Source organism: Choloepus didactylus, chromosome 22 (genome assembly GCF_015220235.1).
Source record: "Choloepus didactylus isolate mChoDid1 chromosome 22, mChoDid1.pri, whole genome shotgun sequence".
Taxonomy (NCBI): Eukaryota; Metazoa; Chordata; class Mammalia; order Pilosa; family Megalonychidae; genus Choloepus; species Choloepus didactylus.
Window position 1 is genome coordinate 27,684,124 of NC_051328.1, and position 15,487 is coordinate 27,699,610.

Sequence of the window (15,487 nt, forward strand, 5' to 3'; positions counted from 1 at the left end):
ATGTATAAATGGCTGTTTCTTTTAAGCTTATTATTTATGTAACTGTTTTATCCCTGCCTTGATGTGCAGAGGATTTGAGATGCCATATACTACAAGCACCTGATTAGGAGAAGAAAAGTGGTAGAAAGTAAGTAATGGGAGGAAGGAGGAATGCAGAACATAAGTCCAGTGTAGTTGCTTTTGGAGAGACAGCTAAAGCAAGAATGGAGATATTCAGTTACCTGGTTGAATTTAAGAGTACAACCTCAGAGACCAGACTGTCTGGATATGAATTCTTGCTTTGCTGCTTTATTATGTAAGTGACTTTGGGCCACATCTTTAATTTCTGTGTCTCAGTTTCCTCATCTGTAAAATGGGGACAAGTCAGTGTTTTTATGAAGATTAAGTTAATAGATGTAAAATAGTCATAAGTATTTTATACAGTTAAAACCCTCATGTATTCTTGATTTTACTGTTTCCTCAAGGACAGTGAAGAAAGCTTTTTGAAGCACAGAATTTTCAAAGAGATTTTCTAACTTGGGTCTTTCATATAGGGTCTCTTTGTAATATGATGGACAATATCCTTAACATTTTTACAACAATGACAGTAGTAGATATCCTTTAACCTTTCAAGCATCTGTTTTTTTTAAACACAGTCCAAAAGTAAAGTTGAGTATCTAATGTAGGTAGACTGCAGGAATAGAAAATTGGTAGCTCAGATACCAGATTCTTCTACAGGTGTGTTTTGTTTATCCTGCACAATTAAAATTGTTTTGAATTTGCTGTTAACATGTAAACTTTGAGGAACTTCTCATAGAAATCTGGATTTCTGGTTTCTCTTAGAAAACCAGAAGTTTTGGCAATATTGGGCCCATATTTCCATGTGGCGTTATTGGGCTTGTGACTACTTCCCCAGTTCCAGCCTGGTCTACTACATCCAATCACCTGTCTGTAACAGTCTTCTCTTCCATCAATTTGGTATAGCACTCCACTTCTTTAGGTTCTCTACAGTTTTACAATATTCTCCATAAGACCTCACGTGTTGTTGGTGAAATTTATTCATAGATTCCTTAAGGTCTTTGTTTCTACTGTAAATATTATTTAAATTTTTTTACTCTTTATGTTACAGATATATAGAAATGTAATTTTTGTGTATTTCTCTACCTAGCAATATTGCTGAATTGAACTCCATTATTTTCAAATAGACAGCACTATTATCTGCAAATAATGGCAGTTCTCTTTTTTTCCTTACCCATCCTTACGCATTTAATTTCTCTTTTTTATTTCTTGGTTATGATACTGTTTTTTTGTTTTGTTTTGTTTTGTTTTGTTTTACATTGCTAGATTTGCCTTGGCGATATTTTAACGTATATTTTATCTTAAAAAGTACTGCATTTAATTTCTCTTTCTTATTTCTTGGTTGTGATAATGCTTTTTTTTTTTTTTTACATTGCTAGATTAGTCTTGCTAATATTTTAACATATGTTTTATTTTAAAAAGTACTTAACTTAGGTCTGTTCTCTGAAAAGTCCTAGAAACAATAACCAAACCAATAGAAATAGAAAGCTCAGATTGTGGTCCCCAATACCATTTCACTCCAAAGGTACCAAAACCCACTGGAAAAATGACTGGTAACAAATCTGGAGCAGGAGATGTACAAAATAAATGTGAGATATCTTATTGTGCCAGAACTCAACAAAGACTATGGAGATCATGTCAGAAAGGTTCAGTAGCTACTAGAAGAGGCTGTCATGCCAAAAATGAAATAAGTTGAACCTTAATAAGAATAGTAACTGCAGTACCAAGTAAGTTTAAATTCATGAGTTCAAAAGAATACTTAAACAAAAATTCATGCATAAAACTTCATTGGTCATCTTTGGAGGATACTGGGGGCCAACTCTCTATTTTGAAAACTAGTAAATGAAAGGAAGGAAACAAATGTGTATCTTGACTTTTCTTACCATTGATTCCTTCAAAAGAAATCTAATGGTATAGAGAGAGAAGTTGTGCTGTAGAGCATTATTTCAGCTAATAAATGAAGAAGGGATGAGATAATTAGATTACTTTTTGGCAGCCTCTGATGATCATCACGTTGCTGATGTCACAAAAGAGATAATCAGAAATAATTATATGCTTCCTGATGAAAGTTCATACCACCATCCATGAAAGCTACTTGAAAAGCAAAACAAAAAAATAAAAACCTGAATCTCGTGAAGCCTTTTTAGGTATATAACCTAAAAAAATTTTCATCCATGTGTACAAAGAGGATACATAGAGTATTCATTGCAGTATTGTTTCTAATAGTAAAACATTGGTAACAATTCAATGTATATGTCTATAAAAAAGAGAATATTTGTAAATGAAATGCTGTATAGCAATGACTATGGCTGAATTAGAGCTTTTCTCAATGTGAATAATACTCTTGAGTGAAAAGAGCAGGAATCGGAAGCTTAAATACAGTGCAGTATTTATATGAAGTTTAAATCATTCAAAAACAGTTCTATGTATTGTCTTTAGATACTACATGTCTAGTAAAATATAAAGAATGGCAATAATGAACAGCAAATCTTGGGTTTTGGTTACTTCTGGCATATAGAGAAAGGAAATGGAATTGAGGAAGAGTATGTGGAGGGCTTTGATTGAATTTGTAATATTAAAATAATTAGAGTATCAATGGCTAAGAAAGTTCATATAGAGTTGAGAGGTCATTCTGGAGGTTACTCTTGGGCAAGCTTCAGCCAGATTTTGTAATTTGCCACAGTATGCCAAGCCCCAACCAACAGTATTCCTGTAAACCCTAAAGAACCTGGACTCTAAGACTATATAAAAGTTTTACTTATTAGTTTATTTTTCCAGAAACTTAAAGCCTCCTGGTTGTTCCTATGCCAGATAAACCCTGAAATCCAGAGGTACTAGTCTTTCCAAGATCATCAACCAGTTTCATTCCTTTACCCCGTAATGTCAACACCCCTTTTCAGCACCAAGAAGTTAGAATGGTCATTGCCTAGATATCCCTGAAGATTGAGAGAATGATCAAAGGAGAGGAGAGAGTTGTAACAGAGAAGTTAAGATTTAACAAATGAGTATGATCACTGACTCATTATATAAATATATTTTTTTTAGTTTTTAGTGTATTAGACTAGCCAGAAGGAAATAATGTGAAATTATTGAATCGTAATCCAGTAGCCTTGATCTTTGATAATGACTGTAGAACTATATACCTTTAATTTGTGACCGTGTGATTGTAAAAACTTTGTACCAACACCTCCTTTATCCAGTGAATGGGTAGATGAGTAATAAAGACATGCATTAAAAAAAAAAAGGTTGGGAAAATGGGGAAAAACTACCCCTACATAATCTGTGGACAATAGTTAATAGTACTACTTTAATAATCTTTCATCAATTGTAACAAATGTAACCACTGTTAAAAAATAGTAGAATTACAAAAAAAAATGCTCTCTTCAATTGTAACAAATTTTCCGGAACACAAGTGTTGGTGGTGGAGTGGTGTATAGGAATCCTGGAATTTTATGCATGATTGTTCTATAAACCCACAACTTCTCTAATAAAAATTAGAGTAAAATGTTAAAATTTTATAAATCTTGGTGAGTCAATGAAAGTTATGTGATTTTATGTACTTCTAAGTGAAATATTTTGTAAGTTTCTCAAGAGAAAAAAATAGATTCAATAGATTGTCAGCATCTTTTTCTTATTTAGTGCCGTAAGAATGAAAAAAAGTCTTGGATCTATATAGATTTTGTGTTGCCAGGCTACATAATGGTAAAGCAGTTACAACCGCTTTGTTCTTCAAAAAAATTATGTGCATGTGTATATAAACATACCTATATTAACTAGAAAGTTACTCATTTAACTGATTTGTATTTTCATAAGATCCTAGTCTTAACTTTTTGAAACTTTTCATTAAACTATTCCAAGACTCAAATGCCTTTTGTTAATTTTCAAATGTACTATCAGCTTTGGACTGGAAAACAAATGATTTTCCTTTTTCTTCCCTTTTAAAATTAATATTATATTAGCTTTTCTAACTACAAGTTGGAAATAAGTTCTCTTTACCTTACAGTTTTAAATTTTTTCTCCTAATCTAAAATTATTCATCTTTGGAAGAGATAATGACAGTTAATTGATTCAAAATTTAGAAGACATAAAAGGATATATGATGAAAACTCTCCTTTCCATCCTTGTCCATCCTTCATTTCCCTCCTTATAGGCAAATTGGTGGTGTCAGTTTCTTGCCTTCCCTTCCAGAGATGTTTTATGCATCTCCAGTGGAGATGCATATGTGTGTGTGTGTGTGTGTGTATAAAAGTATATATTGCATCATATAGTTTGCACTGTTCACTTAATCTGTCTTGAAGATTAGTCCATATCAATATATGTAAAGAGTTTCCTCATTAATATTTTTCCCTTTTTTTGCAGCTTCATGCTCATAATACTATATTCAGCATAGTATTCTCTTATATGTGTGAATCAGAATTTATTAAACTGGTGCCTTATTAACGGACATTTCCAATCTTTTGCTTTTTTTGAATGCTACTACAGTTGAATAATATCCATTATTTTGCATGTGTGGGAATATAAATGTAGTGTAAATTCCTTAAAGTGGGATTGTTGAGATATAACTCGCTCTCTCTCTCTCTATATATATGTATATATATTTATATATTTATATTTATATTTATAATTTAGGTAGGTAGGCCAGATCTTTTTCTCTCATGCTTGTGCCTGTTTATACTACCACCAATAATGCCCTCATATTGTTATGAGAACTTTTGATCTTTGCTAATCTAATAGGTTAAAAAGCAATATCTAAGTGTAATTTTGATTTGCATCCCCCTTTTGATAACTTTTTGAGGCATATTTTGCATATCATATAATTCACCCTTTTCAAGTATACAGTTCAATGATTTTATAAGTAAATTTACCAAGTTGGATTTGCATTTCTTTTATGAGGAGGTTGAACTCTATTTCATATGGTTGAGCTATTGCTGTATTTTTGTGAGCAGTCCATCCATATTCTTTGTCTATTTTTATATTTGATTGTTGGTCTTTTTTTTTTAATATATTTGTAGGAAACTGTTATATAGCATCTTATGTCTGTGAATTGGGTTGCATGTATTTTTTCCCAGGTTGTTATTTGTCTTTTGACTTTGCTCATAGAGTTTAGAGTAAAAATAAGTTTCCATTAACTCTGTGGTGTTGTAAGTATAAAAGCTGTACTCTTTGCCTTGGTCTTATAACATATGCTATATTTGTGGGTTAGACATGTTTGGGGTGGGTTTTTCAATAACATTTAAGTGAGTATAGTACTGAGTGAATTTGAGGTTGTTACCTAAGGGGCATATTCATTTAACTGTTTACTATTTTTCTTCTGTTCTTTAACTCATATAAAGAGAGTGTTAAGTTGTGTTATTAGTGATTGCTGCTCAAAAATGGATGCCCTTCCCTCACAAGCACCTTTTCATTGTAAGTTTTTTCCCTAGCCTTTATCTTTATCAGTTTTTGAAAACTTTGATAACATTCTTAATAATGAAACATGGTACTTTCTCAGCACTGTTGCTAGCCACCAAAGTGTAAAGTGTAATTAGAGTTAATCCTTCACTGGATGTTTTTCAGATATTTCTACTCATGTAAGTTTATATTTTCCCTCAAATTTGTCACCACATAAACAAATGCTTATTTTTTTAGCAGAGTCACTGTACAAATGGGTTTTATAAAGAATTAATTTAGTGTTTTTCCCTTTAAATTTAAATTTTCGTTTTTGCTGTTCAGTTTTTAGGTAACTTTTAAACAACTTCCACAAAAAGCAGCAAATTTTGTTCACCAGTAACTGAAGACTATCTTAAAACGTGGCCCTAAAAAATACAAAGTAATGTTAATGCCTAACAGTGTGTTCTACTCATTAGAGCATACTGATAAAAATTTTTGGAATAAATTATTAGACGTTAGCCTAAGGAAGATTCAATGAGAAAGATGAAAACTTCAGTCTGATTCTTGGAGCATTTTCTTTTACCACTAAATATTTACTTATAGAATTATTAAATGGGAAGATTTTAAAACCTTCAATTTGGAAAAGAGTAAATCATTTTTCCTAATGTTTTAGCATCTGATTTTCTTATTCATTTAGTTCAACGGTAATTTTTCAGTTGACATTGTAAAAATGACAGCAACTTCTATCTCAGAAATTGTTTTTTTAAATTTAAATTGAATGTATAGAAAGAAGAGAAGGGTTGTTATATAACCTTTTTCAGTCTCACAGGGTGTTTTAAGTTTTTCTGTTTTGACCCAGGTTATTCTCCCTGGGAGGCTTTGGCATGCTCATGGTAGTATAGTCATGGTGGGATAGTCATTTAGCTACCTATGGTGGTGGCTTTTTTTTTTTAATTTTTTTTAAAGGCAGGTATATTGAGAGAGTGGTATTTAGCTTGAAACAACAATTTAGAGGTGAGGTTTTTTTTTGTTATTTGAGAACTCACCTTTGTTATTTGTAAACTGTTTCACTTTCCACAATTATTTCACTTTCTAACTTCTTAGACTAGTTAGCACATGAAAAGTAGTCTCATGGGATCTTTGTTTTCTGTGTACCTAAGTCTCCATTTGAACACCTTTCCTTGGAATGCAGTGATTACAAATGGGAGCACAGTTTGAAAAGTTATTTTTGGAGAGTCTGACTTATGTACACCCTTTGAAAACCACTGCTCTAGAGAGAATGCTTGACTTCTGTTATGTTTTTCAAACTGGAATGATAAAGTATATCAGTGATTGTGACTTTCAAGAAAGGCTAAATACAGAGAGCTATTTAATTAACTACAAGGATTCTTAAGCTCTGATGAGTTGTTTCTAACAAGAAACCATATGAAACATTTCAGGTTAATTCCACTACTGAGTTTTCTTCTGGAATTTTTTTTTTCTGTATTTCATTCCTAATCTTTCAACTCTCCATATTACTTAGTTGAAGCCCTGAATGTAGCACTTTACATTATAATAAAGTCAATAATTTGTCTCTTCTTCAACTGTGTGTTCCCAGTGTTTAGGAAAGTATTTGGCACTTTGATGAATTTCTAAGTTATTATTGAGTTTTTTTGATATTCAACATAGGAACGACTCCTTAAATACATGTATGAGTTAGGTGCGCATTTAATATAACCTGGGGGATTAAGTTAGGAATTTGGCTAATTAATGTTTTAGAATAATGCTTTACTAATTTGTGTTTGTATGAGTCAGTAGAACCAAGGTAAAATTCACCCACTATTTGGATGGTGAGATATCATAGGACTTGATTAGATAATGTACTCCAGAACTTGATTACTATTTACAAGTTAAAAGGTCTTCACCTTTTAATTAGGTAGCTTGTTGACCTTATGTTTGTTTAATTTAATCATTTATGGTTTCTGGGTTAAAAACATTGCTTTTCTAAATTGTGGTAGTAATTTTTTAATTTCTTGATTTTTTTTTTTGGCAGTTGGAGTGCCTCAAGCTTATTGCCTCTCAAAAATTCACAGACAAACGGATTGGCTATTTAGGGGCAATGCTGCTTTTAGATGAAAGACAAGATGTTCATCTTCTCATGACCAACTGTATCAAGAAGTAAGTCTTAACCTTTCCTTCTAACAGATTCTTGGTTCTCTCAGGTCTTTCTTATAATATATGACATCAAATGTTTCTATTTACTGATTTTATATTTAGTGTCCAGAATATATTTGAATTGCTCTTGGTTCTGTAGCTTATATGTAAATAGACTAAGCAAAGAATTAAAATTTCTGTAGGGTATAATTTTGTTAAATGAAGGTATTGCTTTGCATCTTCAGGCAGAGGAACACATTTTAGCAATGAAATAAACATTTGGGCCTTTGTAGAAAAGAACAAGCATTGGTAAAATCTGGGATTTTTATATTTTCCCCAGTACTTTGAGTACTATGAATAATGAAACTTTACCATTTACTAAAGAATTACTAGTGCATATTCTTAGTAAATACTGTCTAAAGGTAAAAAGAGAAATCTTGCTTGTCAGCCATCTAATCCATTGAAATTTCAGTTGCATAGAATTATACTTTGCCCTGTGAATTATTGTGTATAGTCTTTTTTCTCTAATGGCTGTTTTGCTGATATACCAGTCCAGATATGTTTGTTTAGCTTGCTTACAAACTGAGGAAGGCTTACCATTGGGAGAACTTAGAGGACCTGAGCTAGGGAATTAGCAGTTCTTTCCAGTGTCCTTCCTATAGGAATATTCTGTTCTAAACTATGGAAGTTCTGATGGCCATAAAAGGTTAAAGGTACTTTTTGGTTTTGTTTTAGTTTGGATTTGATTTGGCTATCAGGCTAATTTCCTTTTTAGATGTCTTTTTCATTTGACAGAAAGTATGGAAGGAGGGGGATGTAGATGATCACATTTGCAGACAGAATACTTTTCTGTGGTAAATAATGTTCTACTTAAAATTTTTTGGTTGGGTAACAAAATTCTAAATGACAAACATGATTTGGTTGTAAGTATAGAATGTAATTTTAATATGTTGAGTCTGTAAGCTTTGTTTTGGGAGAATTCTTACTCTTGAGCCTTGAAATAAGAATTAATAATGAAAATATGTAGTTGATTCATTCATTCAACAAATATTTATTGCATACCTAGGTGCAGGAGCTGTTCTAGGTACTAGGGATGGAAATTGAACAAAATAGACAGAAATACTGCTGTTCAGCCTGATTCTTTTGTACAGTTTACTTTGAGACAGGTTCCAAAGAGTTTCCTAAATTCTTGTTCTTGCATGCTCTGTTGCCCTTATTACTCAGGCTTTCAGTCACATGCTGATAATTTGACTATTCTGCTTAGCAGCAAATTCATATTAGAGAGTTAATACCAAACTTAAGCATAGGTTTGTAGCTTAATAAAAATTGAAGAATGAGGACCAGCCAAGCCCCAAGTGAATTTAGGAGAGAATGACTTTTCAGGTAGTTGGCAGTTGATCTGGTATGTTATTCCAAGCTCACTTAACATACTTTGGATCTTTTTTATTTTATTTTTTATTTTTAATGACTCATTAAAGAATGGTTTTTTTTTCCTTTTTTTGTTATTACAGAATATTATAGTCTGCCAGAAGTTTTTATGCTTAATAATGGAAATTCATTGGCCTAAAAAAACTCTAATACATTAAAGATCTTGGAATTGTATCTTTATGTGTTGGTAGTTTTAATGAAGTTGGGATAAACATTTTATGAAGAATAATCCTGCTAATTATCTCCATTCTGAGAAAACTCTGAAGTCCTTCTGAGCTAACTCATTAGATTGTGAAGCTTCTTCATGGGGAGTACCAGGCAGAGTGTGTTCATTTCTACCTTCCTTTCTTTTGCAGTGATCTTAATCATAGCACACAATATGTACAGGGACTAGCACTTTGTACTCTTGGCTGCATGGGCTCCTCAGAGATGTGCAGAGATCTTGCAGGAGAGGTAGAGAAACTCCTGAAAACCTCCAACTCTTACTTAAGAAAAAAGGTAACTTTTAATGAAACCGAATATCTGTGTTTATATAAGGGAGTATTATGGAAATGAGAAGGCAAATTATTCTATTATTAAAAACTGATAATAACATTAAGTATTTTTCTTTATGCAGTAATATATTTTAAATGATTGTATAGGAATCAAAATATGCTTTTTTATGCTGACTAACTTTGGAGACACTTTTCTTTATTGCCTGTTACCTTCTAGTTAATAGTGATTGTGAGCATTTTAATTCTTCTCTTAATTCCTCTTCTTTCAAGAAAATGATTTATAAACAAACATTACTGGATATCCTAGATGGCCTACTTAATTACTTCCTAAATTATCTGATACTTAACAGTAGTATTCATACAGTGATAATAAATAGATCTTTAAGAATTTGCTTTTATTTTAATAGTGCCTTTTTCTTTGTATTAGTGCCTTTTGTATCTCTGGTAGGGCAAGTGTACTGGGACCTAGATAATTATTAGGGAATGATATAGAATCTACTTTCTAAAATTTGTTTGTCTAAATGGAAAAGTAATGGAAGAGAATTATCTTATTCTCTTAACCTCTAAGCTTTTATTTCTTGATCTAAACATTTTAATGAGTTATGTTGTGCTTGAATCCTAGAACCTTCTTAAACAAAGATATAAAATTTAGAAGTCCAAAAAATGAACATATGCTCTTGTCTGGCTGGCATTTCTATCCCCGTGTATTAATTGTGTGAGATAGAAGTGTTGAAATAGTGACACTATTTCCCGGATCATACAATGTTAATTATGGCTACAAACAAAATTAAATTCTTCCCTATTAAGCCAGTTCTTTCTTTCAAAGACTGCTGCTCTTGTTCAGAAGGCACATTATTCAATTAAATAAGATATACCTTTCTTTTTAGAAAAACGTCTCTTCAACTCCCCCAAGCATAAGATGGGAGGAATCAGCAGAAATCTTTTCTTGTTCATGTATCTAAACTTTTATGGTATTTGACGCCAACAAATTAGTTATGGTTACTTTAGGAGTTAACCAAAGTCAGTGTTTGAATGTACCTCTCTTTCCAGTGAACAAGTTAAGTTTATCTTTTCTTGAGTAGGGATTATCTTTCAGATGACTTTCTTGATGTCAGTAGAGAAGTGAATTGATATGGATACCATAAAACCTAACAGCAGATGTATAGCAACTGTAGTATAACTCATCATTCAGTTGCATGATTTTTTTTTTTAACTTTTTATTTTGAAATAATTCAATACTTACAGGACAGTTGAAAAAGTGAATAAACATAAAAACATACAGAGACTCCAGAAATCCCCCACCCCTCCAGATACCCAGAGCCACCAATTTTTAACATTTTTCCACATTTGCTGTATAATTCTGTCAATCTATCAGCTTATCTATTTATCTCTTCCTATCTGTATATCTATTTTCTATAAACATTTGAGAATAGGTTGTATACATCATGCTCTTTGAACACTTAATACTTCCATGTATATTTCCTAAGAACAAAGATACAGGCATACCTTGGACATATTGTGGGTTCAGTTCCAGACAATTGCAATAAAGCAAGTCATATGAATTTTTTGAGTTTCCAGTGCATATAAAAGTTAGGCTTACACTATGCTGTCATTTATTAAGTGTATAATAGCATTATGTCTGAAAAAACAATACCTTAATTAAAAATACTTTTTTGCTCAAAAATGCTAACCATCATTTGAGCCTTCAGTGAGTCAACGTCTTTTTGCTGAGTAGAGAGTTGTGCCTTGATGTTGATGGCTACTGCTGACTGATCAGGGTGGTGGTTGCTGAAGGTTGAGGTGGCTGTGGCAATTTCTTGAAATAAGACAGCAATGAAGTTTGCCCCATCAATTAACTCTTCCTTTGATGAAAGATTTCTCCATAGCGCGTGATGCTGTTTTGATAGCATTTTTACCCACAACTTAGTTTAGTAATATTCTAGATCCTTTGTTGTCATTTCAACAATATTCATAGCATCTTCACCAGGAGTAGATTCTATTTCAAGAGACCACTTTGCTCATCCATAAGAAGCAACTCCTCCTCCGTTAAGGTTTTATCATGAGATTGCAGCAATTCAGTCACATCTTCAGACTCCACTTCCAAATCCAGTACTCTTGCTATTTTCACCACATCTGCAGTTCCTTCCTCCATTGAAGTCTTGAACCCCTCAAAATCATCCGTGTGGGTTGTAATTAACTTCTGCCAAATTCCTGTTATTGTTTCTCTTTTGACCTCTGCCCATGAATTATGAATGTTCTTAATGGCATCTAGAATGGTGACTCTTTTCCAGAAGGTTTTCAATTTACTTTGCCCAGATCCATCAGAGGAATCACTATCTATGGTAGGTATAGCCTTACAAAATGAATTTCTTAAATTATAACTCTTGAAAGTTGAAATGACATCTTGATCTGTGCTGCAGAATGGATATTGTGTTAGTGGGCATGAAGACAACATTAATCTCGTACATCTCCATCAGCGCTCTTGGGTGACCAGGTACATTGTTAGTAATATTTTGAAAGGAATCTTTTTTTCTGAGCAATAGTCTCAACAATGAGCATAAAACATTCAAGAAACCATGTTGTGAACAGATGTACTATCATCCAGGCTTGTTTTTCCACTTATAGGGCACAGGTAGAGTAGATTTAGCATAATTCTTAAGGACCCTAAGATTTTTGGAATGGTAAGTGAACATTGGCTTCCACTTAAATTCACCAGCTGCATTAGCCCCTAACAAGATGGTCAACCTATTCCTTGAAACTTTGAAGCCAGGCTATCCTAAATAAAAGGCTGTTTCATCTACGTTGAAAAATTTGTTGTTTAGTGTAGCCATCTTCGTCAGTTATTTTAGCTAGATCTTCTGGATAACTTGTTGCAGCTTCTGCATTAGCACTTGCAGCTTTACCTTGCACATTTATGTTCTAAAGATTAATTCTTTCCTTAAACTCATGAACCAACTTCTCCTAGCTTCAAACTCTTCTCCACTTCTTCACCTCTTTCAGCCTTCGTATAATTGAAGAGAGTTAGGGCCTTGCTCTGGATTGGGTTTTGGCTTAAGGGAATGTTGTGGCTGATTTGATATTCTGTCCAGACCACTAAAATGTTCTCTGTTTCAGCAATAAGACTGTTTCCCTTTCTTATCATTTGTGTATTCCCTGGAGTCGTACTTCAGCAACTTCCTTCAAGAACTCGTCCTTTGCATTCACAACTTGGCTAACTTTTTGGTGCAGGAGGCTTAGCTTTTGGCCAATCTTGCCTTTTGACATGCCCTCCTCCCTAAGCTTAATCATTCTAGCTTTTGATTTAAATTGAGTGGCATGTGTGACTCTTCCTTTCACTTGAACACTTAGAGACCATTGTGGGGTTATTTTTAACTGGCCTGATTTCAATAGTGTTGTGTTTCAGGGAACAGGGATGCCAGAGAAATGGGGGAATGGCCACTCAAAATACACGGTATTTGTAATCAATTTTGCTGTCTTCTATGTGCATGGTTTGTGGCTCCCCTGAACAGTTAGAATAGTGATATCAAAGATGGCTGATCACAGATCACCATAACCGATATAATAATAATGAAAAGTTTGAAATATTACGAAAATTACCAGAAGGTGACACGGACACAAAGTGAGCACATGCTGTTAGAAATATGGCACCGATAGGCTTCCTCAATGCAGATTTGTCAAAAATCTTCAATTGTAAAAATGCAGTATCTACAAAGAACAATAAAGTGAAGCATGATAAAACAAGGTATGCCTGTATTCACATAATGTAACTACCTTAAGTACAGTCAAGAATTTCAAGAAATTTAACTTTGCTGTAAAGCTTATAGTTTCTAATTTTATTATTTATCCCATTAATATCCTTTTGGGCATATTCTTCTCCATTATTAGATCCAGTCTAGGTTTATGCATTGCACTTGTCATGGTTTCTTTAGTCTCTCTCTTTTTAAACTGCACAAAAATATGCAACATAAACTTTCCTATCTCAGCCACCCCCAAGCATACCATTCAGTGGGATTAATCACATTCGTGATATTTTGCTGCCTTCACTGCCATCCATTATCAGAACTTTCCCAGTAAACATAAACCTGACACCTGTTATGCATTAACTCGTCCCCCCTTCATCCCTGGTAACCACTATTCTGGTTTCTCTCTAAATTTGCATAGTCTATTTCAGATAGGTGGAATCATACAATATCTGTCTCTAGTGTCTGACTTTTTTCACTCAGTGTGTTGTCTTCAGGGTTCGTCCATGTAGTGGCATGTATCAGAACTTCATTCCTTTTTTGTTGTTTTCTTTTTTTTAATGCAATTTTATTTTGCCTTTTTTTTAATAATTCAATTTTATTGAGATACAGTCACATACCATACAATCATACAAAGTATAAATTGTTCACAGTATCATCACGTACTGGTGCATTCATCACCACAGTCAATTTTTTGAACATTTTTATTACTCCAAAAAATAAGAATAAAAATAAAAATAAAAGTAAAAAAGAACACCCAAAACATCTCATACTTCTTTTTCCTTCCTATTATTCATTGCCTTTTGTCCCCCTATTTTCTGCTTATTTGTCCATACATTGGATAAAAGGAGTGTGAGCCAGAAGGTATTCACAGTCACACTGTTTAAGCTATATAGTTATATGATCATCTTCAAGAATCAGGGATATTGGATTGCAGTTCAGCAGTTTCCTTCTAGCTATTCTGGTGTACTAAAAACTAAAAAGGGGTATCTATATAATGTATAAGAATAACCTCCAGAATGACCTCTCAACTCCATTTGAGATCTTTCAGCCACTGAAACTTTATTTTGTTTAATTTCTCTTCCCCATTTTGGTCAGAAAAGCTTTCTCAATCCCACAATGCCGAGTCTAGGTTCATCCCTGCGAGTCATGTCCCACGTTGCTGGGGAGATTTACACTCCTGGGCCTGGGAGTCATGTCCCACATAGCCGGGAGGGCAGGGAGTTTACCAGCCGAATGTGCTTAGAGAGAGACAGGCCACATCAGAGCAACAAAAGAGGTTCTCTGGGGGTGACTCTTTGGCACCATTATAAGTAGGCTTAGCCTTTCCTTTGCAGTAATAAGCTTCATAAGGGCAAGCCCCAACATCGAGGGCTCAGACTACTACAATAGTAGTCCCCAGTGCTTGCGAGAATATCAGGAATTCCCCACTGGGGAAGTTTCATGTTTCCACATTTTCTCCCATGCCCTTAAGGGGTCTTTGCAAATACTTCTATTCTCTGCCCAGATTACTCTGGGATGTATTGGGGTTTCATGCTAACTTGTACAAAGTAACCAGATCTTACCCCCTATTCAAGGTTCCATGTAATTATGGTATTTGAATAAATTGACCATACAAGTTAAATTATATAGCATGCTGCAGAAAGGATAGATTTTGCACCAGATAAACATCTCTTCCTTTGGTCTTGCACAGAAGTTGAGGTTTTAGAACACAGTCAATATCATCCTTTTCCCTTTAGTCTGGTTTACATTAGTTCTAATCAAATCCCTTTCGTTCATACCTTTAATTGAAGACTGATCTCTTTTTCAGCTTTTTTTTTACCATTTGCCTTATGGGGTAATGCTGACATTCATAGTTGCCAAATTCTGGCTTTGAGTCTCAAGTGTCACACGGATACCCAAAGTTACAGGGACCGACCAGCTCAGCATCTCAGAATTTAGACATAACCATTATAACTCATGAATAGATGTGACTGCTGTAAGAGCTTACAGTCTAGGAATCTTCATCACAAGCCTTCCCCTGATAACCTATGCTCCCAGATTCAGTTCTCAGAGTTTGCACATTATTGTTATTCCATATTAGTGAGGCATTGTAATGTTTGTCTTTTTGTTTATGGCTTATTTCACTCAACATACTGTTCTCAAGGTCCATTCACCTAGGTGCATACCTCATGACTTCATTTCTTCTTGCCGCTGCTCAGTATTCCATTGTATTTATACAACACAGTTCACTATTCCGTTTATTAGTCGATGTACCCTTAGGCC

At 33.7% G+C, this 15,487-nt stretch overlaps 1 protein-coding gene across 3 annotated transcripts in view; it reads left to right on the top strand.

Moving 5' to 3' along the window:
* AP1G1 (adaptor related protein complex 1 subunit gamma 1) overlaps positions 1 to 15,487 on the top strand; it is a 134,173-nt gene that overhangs the window by 57,072 nt on the left and 61,614 nt on the right. For all 3 annotated transcript variants that reach the window (XM_037815484.1, XM_037815483.1, XM_037815485.1), the window contains exons 3-4: positions 7,460 to 7,584; positions 9,345 to 9,486. In XM_037815484.1, coding sequence (XP_037671412.1) covers positions 7,460 to 7,584; positions 9,345 to 9,486 — 267 coding nt within the window. The remainder of the gene's footprint in view (positions 1 to 7,459; positions 7,585 to 9,344; positions 9,487 to 15,487) is intronic.